The sequence below is a fragment of the Malurus melanocephalus genome, unplaced genomic scaffold (assembly GCF_030028575.1).
Source record: "Malurus melanocephalus ecotype Western Australia unplaced genomic scaffold, MMel_1.1 scaffold_41, whole genome shotgun sequence".
Lineage (NCBI taxonomy): Eukaryota > Metazoa > Chordata > Aves > Passeriformes > Maluridae > Malurus > Malurus melanocephalus.
This window is the reverse complement of record NW_026623273.1, coordinates 1172285-1189742: the sequence shown is the minus strand read 5'-3', so window position 1 is coordinate 1189742 and position 17458 is coordinate 1172285. Positions and strand designations below refer to the sequence as shown.

The following is a 17458-nucleotide window of genomic DNA, read 5'->3' as shown; positions in this document are numbered from 1 at the left end:
TCAACAYTGGAAAACACAATCAACAGTATATGTAAGGGTGACCATTTAATTGAAGCACTAATATGTACAATCAAAAACTATTATATTCAGTACATGTTACCAAAATTACTATTATACATTCCTGATGACAGAAAGCTGAAATTTACCACTAATGATGCATCAATTTCTGTGTTCTCATCCAGATAATCTAGTAAAGCCTTTTGAAGCTGTTGAATTTCATCATCTCCTCCCGAAACCTGCCAGAAGTAGAAAGACAGTTATAAACAAGAATACTTCAGTCATAATTATCATCTGCACATCTGTGAAAATCTGCACATCCACATTAAAATACACTAAAGTCAGTTGTTTTCATAATTGTAGAGCATTAATATTTTTTTAACCAATTAATTATAAAGTAAAAAAAAAAAAATACCAGAAGCAGAATAAGCCTGGTTTTAATATAGACTGTCTGATTTGGTTCATTTTTATTCTATGATCTTGCCTGAGGACCCTCATTCACAGCAGAAGAAAAAAGTGTGAAAAACATAAACCACCTCTATTACCTCAATTTTATACTGAAACACACAGATCCTTGCAGTTGCTAATGTTACAGCAGAAAAAGGTATTACTTTTTCACCTCAAAACAAATGAGTTCAAGAGTTCAAAACATGCCTACAGGGCATGTAATACTGACTAGGTTTATGTATATATATAAATATATATCATTTAACACTCTAATACATGTGCAAATTGTGAGTAGAAATTGTGGCCTTGCACAAATTTGAAATTCTGTGGATAAYTGGCTTAACGTAAGGGGTGCTTGATGCTTGACTGTCTAACTACTTTGCAAAAAAATTAAAAAACCAGAACAAATAAGAGAAATTGTGAAGCCTATAACAAATCACATTCAATAATCAAAAGGAAAGTAGAAAAGTAACGTTTGGCTTAAAATTCTTCAGTGACAAGGAAAATTTTCTTCTTCAGCAATGAAGCTTCTAACTTACTACTATCTTMAGTTTTGTATTAACAGTACTAACTGAGAATCTTGACACAAATCTATCACATAACAGCTTGCAAATCTCAGCAAGCAGAGAAAGGTACAATTAACAAGCCCAGAACATTGGTATCAAGAAACAAACTAATAAAAACCATTCATAAGTGTTCAAATAAACTAGACAATATATTTAAAAAAAAAAACAAAACAAAAAAACACTGTTCAAAAATGTCAAAACAGAATAGACTTTTCCCTAAAACTAAATCTAAAATTCATGGGTCCAAGAGTGCTACATATTCATTCATCAATCATTGATGAATATTGTGGTAATCATATCAGATGTAGAAGAAAATACCCAACAGAGTCTAAGTACACAATTTAGAAGGAAWGAAAACTATGTAGAGGTGTGAGTTAATTTCTGAATGAAAAAATTAATTACATTTCTGATGACAACAGCTAYCAATGGATCTTCTTACTTTGTTGCTACTTGAACGGGAAAGTGAAGGTCAGCTGTCATKTACACACTGTTCTTCTCTTACAAATTTATAAATAACACAGTAGTCTACCTGATTGATGGTATTGCATAGTACACACCTTCCACAATGCATRGATGGTACTGCCTACCATTACTGAAGTTAAGTTTCCTGAGAAACTGAAAAAAATGTTTTTAGCACTTAATTGCCCAGAGCAATTTTATTTTCTGCAAATGCCAATGCCTAGTAACTATCTGATCCTGTAAAAAAATTGAAACCAAACAGAAAAATTCAGGTCACTGCTCAGGTATACATATTTCTAGAATATTTTTCAATACTATTGCAACCTCTGGGGATAAGAAAAGAGGAAARGATTTTCRGAAATATTTTCTCACTAAGCATAAYGTAAAATTATCAGAATCACTGTCAAGAGTGGAGAATCATAACTCCTTCAATACAGAAGTTATATTAAGCTATGGACATAGAGATTTGACACTATGTTGTAGAATATTCTAACTGAAAATATTTAAGGGAAGAATCAACATTATTAAGGAGTAGATTGCWTCTATTATTTAATTAAATGTCTGTAAGGTACAGGAGGTTTTCCTTCAAAATAAATCTAATGGTCATTATAAAGTACATGTARTAAGTCTGCAATCTTTTCAGGGAAGTGAAAGGAAAATATTGAGAACAGTCAGTTCAGAAAGAAATGTACAGTGTCCATAAGAAAAATACAAGTCCCCATTTTTAAAAGRGCACATGGGACATGAGATTTTCTCATCATCGAGCCCAAATGCATATGCTGCTTTAGCATGTATTGCCACCTCTGCAGATTTTGAGCAGCATTAGCAGAAACACAAATATGCACTCTTGAATGAGACTTTGCATGGCCTGGTTTTGGAAGTGGCAGGGCCACAGGAGTGGCTTCTGYAGAAGCTGCYAGAAGCTTCTGCCATGTCCAGCAGAGCCAACCCCTCACRGCTCCAAAGATCGATGTGCTGCTGGCCAAGGCTGGGCCAATTAGAAATGCTAATGCCTCTRTGATAGCAGATTTTTGATGAAAGAAGAAAAAACTTATTGTGCAGATGTAATTGTGGCCAGAGAAGAGGGGGGTGAGGATATGTGAGAAAAACAGTCCTGCAGACACCAAGGTCAGTGCAGGAGGAGGGGCAGGAGCTGCTCCAGGCACCAGAGCTGGGATTCCTCTGCAGCCCCTGGAGCAGCCCCTGGTGAGGCAGCTGTGCCCCTGCAGCCCTTGGAGATCCATGGAAGTGCAGAGATCYCCCTGCAGCCCCTCAGGAGCCCCCACACTGGAGCAGGGGGTGCCTGGAGGAGGCTCTGAGCCTGTGGGAGACCTGTGAGACCGTGCTGGAGCAGCCTGTCCCTGAAGGACTGCACCCCATGGGAGAGTGACCACTGCTGCAGCACTTTGAGGGGGATTGCTGCCCGTGGGATGGATTCACACTGACAAGTTCATGGAGAACTGTCTCCCRTGGRAGRRACCCYACGGTGMAGCAGGGGAACAACTTCTGTCCCTGAGCAGCACGAGAAGACTCGGGTGATGAACTGACCACAACCCCCAYTCCCTGTCTCCCTGTGCTGCTGGGATAGGAGYGAGTGGTGGGGGGAAGGTGTTTTAAAYGGCTTATTTTATTTCTCATTATCCTGCTTTGATTTTGTTAGTAAAAAATTCCCTTYATCTCTCTATGGAGCCTGTTTTGCCCRTGATGGTGTTGGACGAGTGATCTCTCCTGGTCTTTACCTYGACCCTTGAACCCCTCRTTWAATTTTCTCTCCTCTGTCCAGCAGCAGAGGGGAGTGAGAGAGTGACTTTGKTAGGGGCCTAGCATCTGGCCAGCATCCACCAACAATGAACACATATGCAAATCCAGTAAAAAACACCAAAAACCCCTCAAATGCTCAAATTACACCACATATAAACTAACCTTACAAGACTAATAGATTAACTCTCTAAAGCCTGTACTGGAGTGCCAGAAGCTCAGTTACCACCCTGCAATAKCAAACACAGCTTCACATCTATTTTTAAGGTCTCTTAAGATAGAATCCAACTGTTGCTCCATTATTTCCTCTCTATTGTCACAAGAAAACTGGCTTAACTAGTGTAATTCAACAGATCCCAAAAGATATGCTGCAAGGAGCTAACAAATGCGATACTTATAAATTGTGGGTATATGATATAGAAACCTAAACAACGAATRAAGACTGATTCTCCATAATGTCAATTTTTCAAATATATTAAAAAAACCCCAAGTATTTGAATAGATAGATCTCCATCCAGCTGCCATGGGGTGACTCACACACCTGTTTGAGGATTCTGGCTATAGATCCTTGATCCATTTTGCTAGTGACTGCATCTTTCCTCAGTCTTGCTGCTACAGTTCCAAGATAGTCAAGTGATGCAACTCTTAATGCCATTTCTGTAGATTTGTTACTGAACTGGTGAACCTAAGAAAAGCAGAATAGACATTTTAAAATAAATATTTATTTATGACACTGAGATTCTTCTCACAAAAGATTGCTTTACCTTATYGAAAGCTTCGCCTAACCTCCATACCACATAAAATCATGTAATTTACTATTATGTCACACATACATTACTTATTTTCTATTATTGCTTCTTTCTTCATTTGATATCTCTCTCTCTACAAATACATCTGTTAGAGTTATTTTAAATATATATTTTCATTAAACAAAGTGGACAAAAAGCACAGCAAATTTTCAACAGCAGTGATCTTAAGCCCCACAATGATATGTCTTCATTATTCACACAAATATAAAGCTACATTTTATGATGCACAGGACCATGTAATATTTTTTCAAGAAGCAGTTCAAATTTTTGTGTTAATTACATTATAACACTGAGGAGCAACACTCAAAAAACACACAAACAAAAACATTCCCATTCCGTAAAAAGTCATAAGCATTTGCTGTAGTTGTAAAAAAMCAAACCACTAAGTTATTTTCTAGTTTGGTACTACAGGAATAGTCCAGAGAAGATATTTAACATTRTAATTACAGCTATTAGGCTGACTTTACTCCAAATAAATATACACACTTATTAGATGCTAAGCAATGACACTTTTTTATGTTGAAAACATAACCAAATAGTGGAACTGGACTTCCATGAAAAACTAAACATACAGTTTTTAACAAGTTCCATATGAATGATCCTCTAACCAAAATTTTACTATCTTTGTATTACATAGTAGTGATATATGCAAGAAAATCCTTATATACTGCATGTATGTCAGCAATCAGAAAGCATTCCTACAGCAKTTTCAGCTGAAAGAAACAAGTCTGCACTGTAATAAGAAATTAATTAATATAGYTAAAAACAAGAATCCCTTACCAATAGCCTTCCTAATAAGCTAAGTAGCARTTCTGCAGCTGGCCATTCTGGTTTATTCACTGTTGAAAGAAGATCTTGAATAAAATTCTCAAACAGTGGCCTGTAATCTTCTTCTCCTTGTTTACTGCCACACCTGTTAAAAAGAAAATTGTTTTTGTAAGAGAATATTACAGTCATATAAGTTTTTCTTCTGACATAAACAGAAGCAATCCTATATTTAATAAAAAAAGAGTTTCATGCAATTCTAAGAAAAAAAAAATTGAAATACTAGCATATGTTTTTTTACTCATTTAGAGAGAAATAGCTTAAACATTTATCATTCCAAATTGCACTGGAAATAAAGCAGCTAATCCAAGACAAGATTTTTTTTATTTTTACTTTGCATTAAAGTCTGCAAATAGACAGAGTAGGTTGTAAACAACTTGAATAGACAGAGTAGGTTGTAAAACTGAAGCTGGAGTAGTGGTGGTGTGTTTATACTTTCTAAGCTTGGTTTCATTTTTTTGATAGTTGAAAGACATCTCAGTATTACGCTTCACAAAGATTACAATCAGAATGTTAAAAACAATCAAAAATTAACATCCCTGATACTTTCTACGTGTCATCCCAAAGTTTAACATCAGAAGCACACAATTGCTAGACAGCTTATCAAACGGCTTTTCAGCTTTAAGTGTAGAAATTATTACAACAAAATCCTAAAGACTTATTCCTTGAAATCCTATGGTGATTCAGGTACATTTTTAAAATTCCTTTTTGAGCTACTGATATTGCTAACTTCAGCTAAATGAAAGTAATTTTTAGTTTTTTTGTATCTGATGACTGAATCAACATGCTTAAATATTTCTTCAGCCTTCTCTTTCAGGCTTCWGATAAGTAAGAGACCCCTAATAAAGGAATCCTACATGAAATGGATTCTTAAATGTAGGAAGAACACTCCACAGAATTTCTCTTCCATAAACGTTTTTTCTAGGCAAGAAGCTCTCTAAGGCATCTATAAAGTACATTATTACAAATTAACTTYATTAATAGGTAATTATCACTGTTCAGTGGACAGGTTTGTCTTAGAGTATTACCATCTTCATTTGAAGCTGGTTTCATCAATGTACTAAAGAATGCAACAGTACTTACTTCTTAAGGAAAATAGAAAGGAAGTTTTGTGCTGTTCTCATGGCTGTTTCATACGAGTTAGTAATAAGCACATCTTGATCCACCTAAAACCAAGATACATTTGTCTATTATTTTAGCATAGATCTATGATTTCCAGATCATAATGATTTCCAGATCTATGATTTCTCATGCATCAAAAAAATTACAGCAGACAAAAAAACTATAATGTATGATTACTAGATCACTGTAATAATGTATYACACCTATGGATGAACATAAGTCATTTTTGCATGCACATAAAAAAAGGATTTCAAAATATCTTACTTTCTTGTTTGACTCCTCCTCTGAATTAGAATCCTTTTCTGCTGATGGTAAGTGCACCACACACTGAATGAGTTGCAGAACTAGTGCTGTTACCATCTGAATGTACATAGGCTCTCCATCAGTGTCACTACTGTTTAACCTATTAATAAGAAAAGACAGTATTAACACTAAAAGCAAATGAAAAGGACAAAACACAAGAAAAATTTAAGTTACTAAGAAACATCTTTCAAAAATTATAACCAGAGCTAAAAATCTACATTCTAAACATTTATCTAGTAATTAGCTCTCTTTAATGCAGTGTAACATTTGATCTAACAGAACCAGTCGGTACTATTCTTGCACAGAAGAGAATTAGCACAGAGCTCAGAATCAGAGAACCTGTGCAGCTCACTGACTGAAAAAGCTACAGGAATATTTAACAAAGCAAATACCTACCTGCTAAATACTTAATAATAAGCTTGTTATGTATAATACCATGTCCTCTCCAACACAACACAAAAAACTACACAGAACTATTGGCACAATGATTTATTATCTCTATAGTACTTAATGTATGTAAAATGTGCAGAACTTTCAAGCAACAGAAAATAAATGAACATGACTTAGACTGACTTTTACTGGAGGTACACCTATGATAATCCACAGTGGCATAGCAGACTACAAACTTCAGCAGGCAACTGTCTTAAGTTGGTAAGACTATGTTTCTCCCTGACACAGCCTGAGAAACAGCCTGAGTTTACTGCCCAATATATACATCAACACCACCTATTGCTACCCTTAAGAACATGAAAAAGTGGTAAACTCTGACATATGAGATGATATAGATGTGAAAATGATTCCCTTCCAGAAAAGAGTACTGAGTGTCTCCACAAAGAAATTCAGCCAGAATTTTCCTATAAAGCTTTTGCAACAAAGAATTATGTAACTCCATACAGAATTAAAGAACTGACTAACAAAAAATAATTCTCAATACACTAATATTACACCTATTCACATTCTTAGTGAGAAAAATTGTAAGATATTTCAATTATTTTTTAARTAGGCACAAGACAATTGTCAAACAATTAATCATGAAAGCTCAACCAGCAAAAAATGCATCTTGCGGAMTCATATTTTTAGTGCAGTTATCAGTGAAGCCTAAAATCCTACATCTCCAAAACTGCAAATGCTGTAGTCTACAAGTTATTAATTTAAGTCAGAAGTTACCTGAAGTTTCTCAAGCTCCTCTTGCTAGTTGGCAGTCTCGCAAGAGAAGTGAAAATTTCTTCTAGTATTAACTGTCTGTGTTTTTCATACCGGGAGAACACCTATTTAATAGTTACAGGATTATTACACAATGATACATTGTTACATAAAGTATCACTTTTAAAATACATTGTAAATAATTATATATGACAACGTACACTTTACATGATATTTTAATAGGTTATAATTCACCTTATTTTTAATGATTGCTTTTTCAATGCAAGCATTTCTTTATAAAATACATAAAAACTTTTCYGAATACAGACTTAAAAAAAAATCTTAATATAACATAAATATGTAATAGGTCTTGRAAATAACTTCTATTCAAAAATAAATTGTTGGTATAACATACTATATAGGAAAGTCAAACAGTACAATACTAAGCATTTGGAATTAGTATTTCTTTCTCTCAGTACACAGAAAAACACCATAGTAATAAAAATTACATGAACACACATAGATTGTAGAGTACATTTGAGAAAACAGTTTTACTTCATATGCCAGGCCTTACTGTTTGCCTAACATGACATGTTCCTCCTATTTACAGGGTTAGAACYGTTGATTTTGCCTTCCCTTTTGTTTGGGCAGAATACCGAAGTATACAATCCTTACAAAGATGGAAAACTCCCACTTGAACAAGGCTATCGGTGTTCTGCTACATTTTTCCTGAAATAATATTTTACCTGCCCTGTGATTTTTTCAAAGTCACCTTTTTGGAGGAAAAGAATTTATTCCATTATATAGAAATACCATACCAGTTCTATGCCTGATCTTAACACAGGAAATAAGGAAAAGCACATAGCTAAGATTTAAGATTTTTTTTTCAAATGGTTTCTTAAGATAAAAAAAGGACAGGTAAGAGGAAGGAGTTTTTGTTTACACTTTAAATGACAACCAAAATTAAGCTTCTTGCTTAAGTAGGCAATTTCTTTCTATAGAGTACTCTGCAAAGAGTGGCAGCTCAAGTAGATATAATAGCCCTTCTATATTATGGTATCAAACTGTAAAAACATGCAAGAATAACATTAATTCTACACTTAATTCTCTACCAGAGAGAAAATGCAGCCATGTAAATGCCCTAAGAACTCACTAAGTTCTCCTGTGAACTGCCCTAAGAAGTACAGGMACATGAACCCACAAATTAAAAAGTACTTACTGCAGTCACTAATTTGATGGCACATAATTGTAATTCACTGACATTTTCTACAAAGAAAGGTGTTATTCCCATGGATGACACCTAGCAATGGAAAGAAGTTGTTTTTTATTATTTCTGACTAAGAAACTGGTATTTATGCAGTTTCACAAGTAGGTTATTCATTCAGCAGGTAAGACATTCAACAATTCATACTACTTGCAAATAAAGTTATTAGATTAGGGCACAGGACTTATGAGGAGTGGCTGAGAGGGTACTGGGGTATTTAGGCTAGAGAAAAGGAGGCTCAGGGTGGACCTTATCACTGTCTACAGCTCCATGACAGGAGGGTATAGCCAGGTGAGGTTTGTCTCTTCTCCCAGCTAACAAGAGACAAGACAAAGGAAAGGGGCCCTAAGTTGTGCCAGGGATGGTTTAGACTGGATTTTAAGAAAAATTTATGGTAAATCATGGTAAGGGCTGTCAAGGATGGGAACAGACTGCACAGGGAAGTGGTTAAGTCGGTATCCCCATAGGTATTTGAAAGATGCACAGATGAAGTGTTTAAGGAGATGGTTTAGTTGTGCATTTGGCAATTTACACTTGATGTTCTTAAGGATCTTTTCCAATATAAATGATTCTACTACTCTATACTTGACGATCAGGTTAAACTTCTCTTAAGGATACAAGAGAAGATGCAGATGGCATATTACASAACAGACTAACCACTCTGATGAGCTTGTACTGATTTCAAACTTTTGGTCACTTAGACAATCACACTTTACATTCACTCTAGGAGAAGCAAAGCTAATAATTTTGGAGGGGTATTCTGAAAAAAACCTACCTGAAGAATAGTTGTGTCAGTGAGAAGCTGTATCTCTAGCAATTCTGACAAGCTGCTGACAATGTCACAAACTTTGTTATACAACATCACTATAACTCTTTGCTTGTGGGTGGAACACTTGGCACGTTTTGCTTTTGAACTTAGAACACCTCCTAGAAAATAAAATATATATTCACAAATGTTTTCTATGTTTCAAACAAATACTAGAAAGATGATCTTCCTCAAAAAGTGCCCCCAAAACAACTGCATGACTATAGTTTGTAAAAGCAATTTAGAAAAATTACCTAGTAGGATCATCTGGAAAGCAAKAATTTCACATGATAATTATTTTCATAATCACTCTAAATTTTGGACCTCAGATTTTTAGAAAGGTTCTTGAAATTGGAGCCATGCAACTGTAGGTATGTACACGAAAACAAAAGGCTAGAAGCTAAATAGTTTCCCATGAAACAAATCACAATATACATGGAGACTATGATCATAAAATTACTTATTCCTGCATATAATAACTATAACACAAATGTTGAACTTCAAACTTCTAAATACTTTATTCTAAATACTTCGGTTACATTGACATTACTGCAATAAACCAAAGTGCTATATGACTAAGTTCTTCAGACGACACATTTAGTTGTTTCTTTTACTCTGTGTTTTATCATCCTTGAGCTAACACAATGGATTAATTCAGGATGCTGTATGTGATAAGAAAGAACTATCAGTATAAAAGTTGCATATAAAAATCTTATTCCAGAAAGTCGTATAATTTACATTATCATACAGTAGATTAAATTTTTACAGCTTTTAATATGGAAAAATTTCTTAGCATACTAACCACCATGAGGATCCACTCTATAAACAGGATCATACTGAGGGTAGAGAGTGTTCTGCAAATGAAATTTTGTGTACTGAATAACTCTTTCTATTACGTCCTCAATATATACAGCTTTAGGCATATTTGGTGATGTCATAATATTGATAGCAGTAAGACAAGCATCAGCAGATTTTGTCACTCTTTCCATAATAAGATCTCGCCATAATCTCTCCTCATCTTCGGTGTCATTATTCTGCAACATGCAAGAAACACAGGAGAGTATGAGTAAGAAGTCAAACTTTTATTCTAACCAAGTAAAACAAAATATTACCTTAATATGCTTACATATGCTCATCTATAAAATAATGTATTTCCTTTTTCATACCAAAATAATTTATTTCAAAAATCAAGTAATATCTGTTTTACTAGCAACATGTTTGCAGTGCCTCCCTAAGTTCTTTAAAGTCCTGTATCCTGTATTCTTCTCCTAGAACACATAGAAGCTTTCTGTGTCTCATTGGGAAGCACTATGAGGGAAGACTGCTACATGCTCTATTTAAGACTGATGTACATCAAGCAAACTCTAATTCCTTCATCTGGTCTTTTCTTCACTGGCACCAGTTGCTGTTTTGATCCATCTAATTTCTGCCACTAGAGGGAATTCTTATACAAAAAGACTGTTGCAAGTCACATGAAATCTGTACATACACAACTTTCTCTGGCTCACAGACTAACCCATCTATTATCAATGGGTTTAAAACACATAAAACAGATCCATTTAGATTTACCACAGACTACCAATTCTTGGTATTACTGTGTTTGTACAAGATACTAAAACACATACACATGAGGTTAGTTATGACCATCCAGGACTATTTAAATATCTTATTTACACTATTACAACAAAACTAGGTAGAATTTCTCGTATCTTCTCTGGTACAGACAGAGCCTCCAGAGAAAAAGGGTCTTTACTGCCTGTATGACACCACCACACTTCAACATGGTTGGCTTTCCTTGCAAAAATTAGAGGTTAACGAAACTGTAACAGCTTTTCGCTTTTGGAGTAAGAGAATTTAAACCAACACAAAAGTGCAGGACGTATATGATAAACCTAATTATAAAAGCAATAAAAATCTGCAAATCAGGAGGTCCCTGAAAATTTCTCACATATAATGACTTTAAGAAATTTCCTACTTACACAAGTGAGACCTTCAGGAAAAAAACAAGTTTTATGTGATTAATCTTGGGAATTAAAAGAATATTAAAGCTTCCTCTGCCCCTGAAAAATATACTGATATGGAGGTAAGATATCTTCACTGCACTGTAAAAGTACCAAGCTTACTCCTTAGCTGAAGCTGTCTTTGTCACATCACAATGACTTATATCATTTGTAGTAGTTTTAAGAAAAATCTAAAACTTGTTTGCCGAAAGGCTATTTCTTTTTTTTTTTTTTTTTWTCWAAGTTTATATCTGAATTGCGATCACCAGACAATTTCATTAACTGCTTAATGATTTTGAGTGTTACTTCGAAAAACCAAAAGAAAAATTACAGCTTTATAATCATTAGCATATAGACTTCATCACGGTGCAGTGGATCAGGTAATGCATTTTTGGTGTTGCCAAAGATGTTTAGAACCATATACTGAAACTTTGAAACCCCTACAAACTATCTAGTTGTAAGTATTTAGGTACAAATAATGTGTCTCTGGTCTTCATTTGGAAGTTCAAACATACAGCTTCCTTTCTGATATAAATAATTACTCCTTATTTCCACAGATGAGGAGGTTTTTTTCTATAAAACTCAATTCTAAACTTGTCAGAATATTGTTTTGATAGAAAGTGTACAAATAAATACATGAAATGTGAAATATGGGACATCAATCTCATAAAACCTCAGCTCTTGTAGTAGTTTTAGGTACATCAGAAAAAAAAAAAAACAAAAAAACAAAACCACTCTAAAATAACAAACTTCCTATTAATTTTATTTACATTGACACTCTGCAGTGCACAAATCCTCCTTAATGCTCAGCAGGAAGATATAATCCATGTGGAAATTGCAGTATTTCTTTGATTTGGTAAGGGATGTGTTATGGACACATAACAAAGAAATGCCCAACAATGCAAATTACACCAGAATTACATTAATATTTCAGGATGAAACTATAATATCTAAGATGAAACAGAAAACAGTTGGTCCCAACACACCTGTTAGTTATCACTACCATTACAAAACATGGTTAGTACTGAAAAAAACAGAATTGAATTTTGTTTCAAATATTAAAATTTCAATCACACACCTTATATCAGAAATCCCTTTCACACACATACACAGTATTTGAACCTATCACTAAACAGGACTAAAGTGAAAATTACTCTGCACAACACTGTGAAATAAATTTCAAACTTACATGGTTAAGTAAAGTGGAAAGCTTTGATCCATCTTGAATATTCTTCTCCAAAATATTCAGGACTTTTACTGTTTTCTCAGTTGATAGCTAAAACAAGTAAAAAAACATGTCAAACAACTGAAGGAACATAAATGATTCCAAATTGCTGAAAAGAATATTGAGGAATGAGGGACAGAGCTTGTACAATCTGAATCACATAAATTGTAGGCAATCTGGCATAAGGAGAATGCAGACATGATAATGAGAAGAGGTAAAATATATTGTAGAATTGCAATTAAACTGCATTTTCAACCAGCAAAACCTGGTCTTTTAAATTCCCTGTCACAAATGTTGTGTAGTTATACATTTTTGCTTCTAGAAATAGAAATTCATGAAATCCAAATATGATCTACAAATTCTAACTGACCATACAGAGCTTTATTAGGAGAAAATCTGAACTTCATGAACAAGCAGAAATAAATTCCCTGATACTTGAAACATAGTAAAATGGAAATGTATTCTTAATATTAGTGTCTACTTCAAAGAAGTAGCATGTTGGAAAAAGTAAACTGAATTCACTCACTGAACTTCTGTAGCATTCTGATTAAATAATTTGTGGAATATGTTAAACTTGAGGAGGCAACTTTCACATGGATACTATTCACCATTGAAAGCAATAAAACTTTGATTTTATGTTGATGTGTATGTACGTATGTGTGAAAAATATGGAACAGAGGTTAAAGGTGAGAAATATCAGGAGAGATACGATCATATCACCCATGTACTGCAAAGAAAGATAGAGAGATTGAGGGAAAATCCAGGAGAAATACCTAAACTTTCAGTTAAAGAGGTTTGGAATAGTCCAGATACATTTTATTATAGATTATAGTACAAGGTTTCACAGACACTTCATAAATACAAGTGGTCAAGAGCAGGCAAAGAGTTTGATATAAGACTGCCCAAGGCTAAGAGCTCCAGCAAGACAAAAGGAAATAAAGAACACAGTTTCTAGAGGTGTGACATCAACAAGATGGTACCAACTAAATTTCCTCTAACTGATTGGGGAAGAGAATGGCAAAGAAACCATAGTATACAGTCTACAGAAAAGTAACCTTATTATCACCTAGCATGCTAAACTTTAAAAAAAAAAGATTAAAAAGAAAGGATTTTTGGAGAGATGAAAGACAAATGCAACTCTGTTTCTGGCTGGACATTATTCATCTACATTGCACTGACCGTATGTATCAGGAAAGGTGGTTTTTACCTTGCCAGCAGGTTCAGATTTACTGTGGCTGTTCCAATACAGCTGTAAGAAGCAAAGCCTATAGGCTGATGTGCTTTTATGTAAGCAGATTAATTTAGATTTTACTGTTCAGTAAAACTCATATTACATATAAGCATACACTCAATACTGATGCAGAGGAGGACCTTGAAACAAAAATGTTTCTGAAGAGTAACAAAGCTGTTACTCTTCAGAAAGAGTAATGGTTCAGATGTTGTAGCTTCCTAAGCACTTCAGCTAAAGGAGCAGAAGCCCACCTGCTCCTCTAGTCTGTGCACTCTTGAAGAGGGTTAAATGTAATTACAGGGGAAGTATATTATTGTATGTTAGTCAATATTTTATACCTAAAAAAAAGTTAGATTTTTAAGAGGTACCTTGTCCATAATGCCCATTGCCTTGATTTTTGCAGATTCACTACCCAACTCACTAAGCTGATGTTTACCCAGCAGCAATTCCTGTGGAATCTCATCATCATCACCTTAAAAAAAAAAAAAAAAAAAAAAGTAAAAATTTAACAATCATATTTCTAATAAGGATTCTAGGAAATCCGTATTTTTAGTTCCAATAGGAAAAAGCCAACTGAAGATAAAGAACTTACTGTCCAAATAACAAGCATCTAATGGTTCCAAATAATTAGCATCTAACGAAGACTGATAATGACACCTTTTGGTTGTATTGAAACACTCGTTACGTATTACTGGTTCTGAAATACCATTTAGAAGCCTTACTAGAGGCATGAACTTCTGAAAGTCACAAACTAAAAATTTTTGTAACAGTAAATCCCGTTTATTGCAGTACTTGTGCCATCACTTTCAATTCAGTAAAACAAATCTTAAACTATTGTAGTCCTAAAGTTTAAATCTGGACAAGAGCAATAGCTGAAAAACACATCTGAAATTAAGCACCTTGGGATAGTCTGTGTCTTAATTGTTTTTACCCTTAGGAAAAAAAAAAAAACATGTTACCAGACACAGAAAGATCCAATGACTTCACTTCTAAGTTCAAGATTACATATACTACGGCTTTAAGAACTATAGAGATTTGTTTACTATGCCCCTCCCCTGGTTTTAATCCTGTGACAAAGACATTAGGAAAAAGATTAACAAATATTCCCTTATCCATTTTTTAAGAAAGTCACCTCTGGCAACATGGACTACTTCCTCAGACACTTAGCTAAGGAGGCTGTTTTACCACTGAAATAGGTGATTCAATGTCTTAGCCATAAATTCACAAGGACTCTGCTGTCTGAATTGAAYAGTCAAGATCTGCTGGGGCAAAGGCCACAACAGATGCCAAATTATGTRTCTCAGACATAACTAGCAAGAGAACCATCTTGTTTACATGTTTGACAGATCAAAGAAACATCCTACGCACTCCAAGGGGATTACTCATTATGATTTATGCCCCTTTCGGATTCTGCAGAGAGGAAGAAGGAGGATCTTCTTCAGGCAGTGGCAAGAGAAATTGGAAACGCAAAGGCAGAAGCCATATAAATCCAGTATGCCCTAGCAAGTATCACACGTAATTAAATCACCATGAAGGAAATTCAAAAATACTAATACCCATTTTTTATGCTTCTCAGGATTCTAATTGGCACAAGCATTTGAAAATTTCTAACATATTACCAAAAGCTGTAAAATCCATGTCTTCTAGATTTTCCAGAATATTCTCTATTGAAGCAGTAAACCTTTTGAAGGTTGAAGAATCCATCATTTCTGGTGAAAAAAAGGGAAATTCACAAACAATTTAATAAACAATAATCTTAAATACAAAGCAGAAAATATAAACTGTAGAAAATAATCTTTTAAAATTACCTTCAGGTGTTAGTTTAGGTTCATAAGCTTTCCTCTTCTTCTGTTTTTCTTTTTTCTTCATTTTTCTAGCCACTAAATAAGAGAATAAGGAGTAAAACAAGTATTTTCTCAAAACTTAAAGAAAGGATTATTTACATTTCTTACACTCATACTCAATGTACAACAACATTCATTATAAAATATTTAACACATCCATTAAAAAGGCACTTATATTACAGAATAAAATTAGATTTTTATAATGATCAGTTACCCTCACTGAGGCTAGGAGGAGAAGAATAATCATCCATATCAGAGTCATCGGGACTGCGATTACGGTAACGGCCACTACCAGAAACCCTCCTTCCTTCATGATAATGACCACTTCTCCTGTGGTCACCAGAACTTCTTCTGTCATGTTCTTCATATTCCCAAGCTTCATCTCTATCCTTTTTGTGTCTCTTACGAGAAGCTAAAAATGAAATGCATTTTCATTTTCAATACAAAACTTACAGTTTTAATAGTTCAAAATTGAACATTTTTAAACATTTGAAAGAAACACAGGATGTAGTGCTTAGTCATGACCTAGTGGTGGACTTGGCAGCATCAGTTGTATGATTGGATTTGATGCTCATAAAGATACTACACAATTCTATGATTTGCAAGTAAAACATTCTTGTATAGCTGTTTTGTAAACCAAGTGAGCACTGTAAAGCTACCACTATAAAGCTACAATTCTGCTATTCTAAATTTTCTTTTGAATTAGACAAAAACTTCACTTGAAACTGACAAGTATACCAGAAAACTCTTAAAAACTCAAATTTATGGTCCTTTTAAAAGCCAAGTAAGGAAAGTGGAACAAATCAAAATAAATTCCATCCTTTGATAAAAGAACATTGGGATAATTTCATCCATTATCTGAATTGTGACTGTTACTGGGTGTCCATGTTCCAATTCAGTGATTGCCTTGCCCATCTAACACAACAAGTTACAAGACTTGATAATCTATTTTCTAAAAGATTTTCTGTTTTGCTGTGACAACTAAAAATTTGCCTTGGCATATATTGGAGGCAATTTGCATAAAGGAGAAAGCTGGAGTCACAATTCTCGGCCATACCGCAAGTCTCTACCACAGAGGATTATTATAATTAGTTTTCAGGCAGGACCAAGAAGCCCAGCAAAAGTGAATGCTGAAGAAGTTGGAGTAAATATTTCATAGAGAGGTTTGGTGGAAATAAAACGGGGGAACAGAATGACAGTTCTCTGTTACTTTTGAAGAAGTCCTGTGTATGTTTTCAAGGAGAGAGTGCTCAGTTGTAACAGAAAAAGAAATTTGAGAAGGTAGCTATCTCCACGGAATGAGCCAACTTTCCATTTTTTTAACATAATTAGCTAACTGAACTACCAAAGATATGTCTAATCTACAACTAACACAGACAGTAGTGTGAAGATAAAAACACTTCCAAAACATCCCTTTCTAGACTAAGAAGTGTCTATTATTGACAGTTTATTGCTTGTGCATATAAGAGTCCTGATATTGTATGTCTCTACCAAAGACTCCTYACCGTAACTGTATACAAGGTTGTTTCTGAGCAGAATGGCTCAGAACTGGATCTGAACTAAGAAGTTCTTACTCCAACCCATTTATTAAGAAACRTAAGAAACGTACCAGCTGGTGTTATAGTCAATAGTCAGCCCAGAACTAATAAAAAAATCCCCT

General features: G+C 34.4%; 1 protein-coding gene across 7 annotated transcripts in view; it reads right to left on the bottom strand.

Moving 5' to 3' along the window:
• The window catches only part of NIPBL (NIPBL cohesin loading factor), a 154326-nt gene that overhangs the window by 23165 nt on the left and 113703 nt on the right, over positions 1-17458 (bottom strand). For all 7 annotated transcript variants that reach the window (XM_057364678.1, XM_057364677.1, XM_057364682.1 and 4 more), the window contains 14 exons: positions 16013-16210; positions 15763-15834; positions 15574-15663; positions 14323-14426; positions 12688-12774; positions 10301-10532; positions 9469-9620; positions 8649-8729; positions 7454-7554; positions 6248-6386; positions 5945-6027; positions 4817-4949; positions 3769-3912; positions 147-236 (listed from right to left, as the gene is read on the bottom strand). In XM_057364678.1, coding sequence (XP_057220661.1) covers positions 147-236; positions 3769-3912; positions 4817-4949; positions 5945-6027; positions 6248-6386; positions 7454-7554; positions 8649-8729; positions 9469-9620; positions 10301-10532; positions 12688-12774; positions 14323-14426; positions 15574-15663; positions 15763-15834; positions 16013-16210 — 1706 coding nt within the window. The remainder of the gene's footprint in view (positions 1-146; positions 237-3768; positions 3913-4816; positions 4950-5944; positions 6028-6247; positions 6387-7453; positions 7555-8648; positions 8730-9468; positions 9621-10300; positions 10533-12687; positions 12775-14322; positions 14427-15573; positions 15664-15762; positions 15835-16012; positions 16211-17458) is intronic.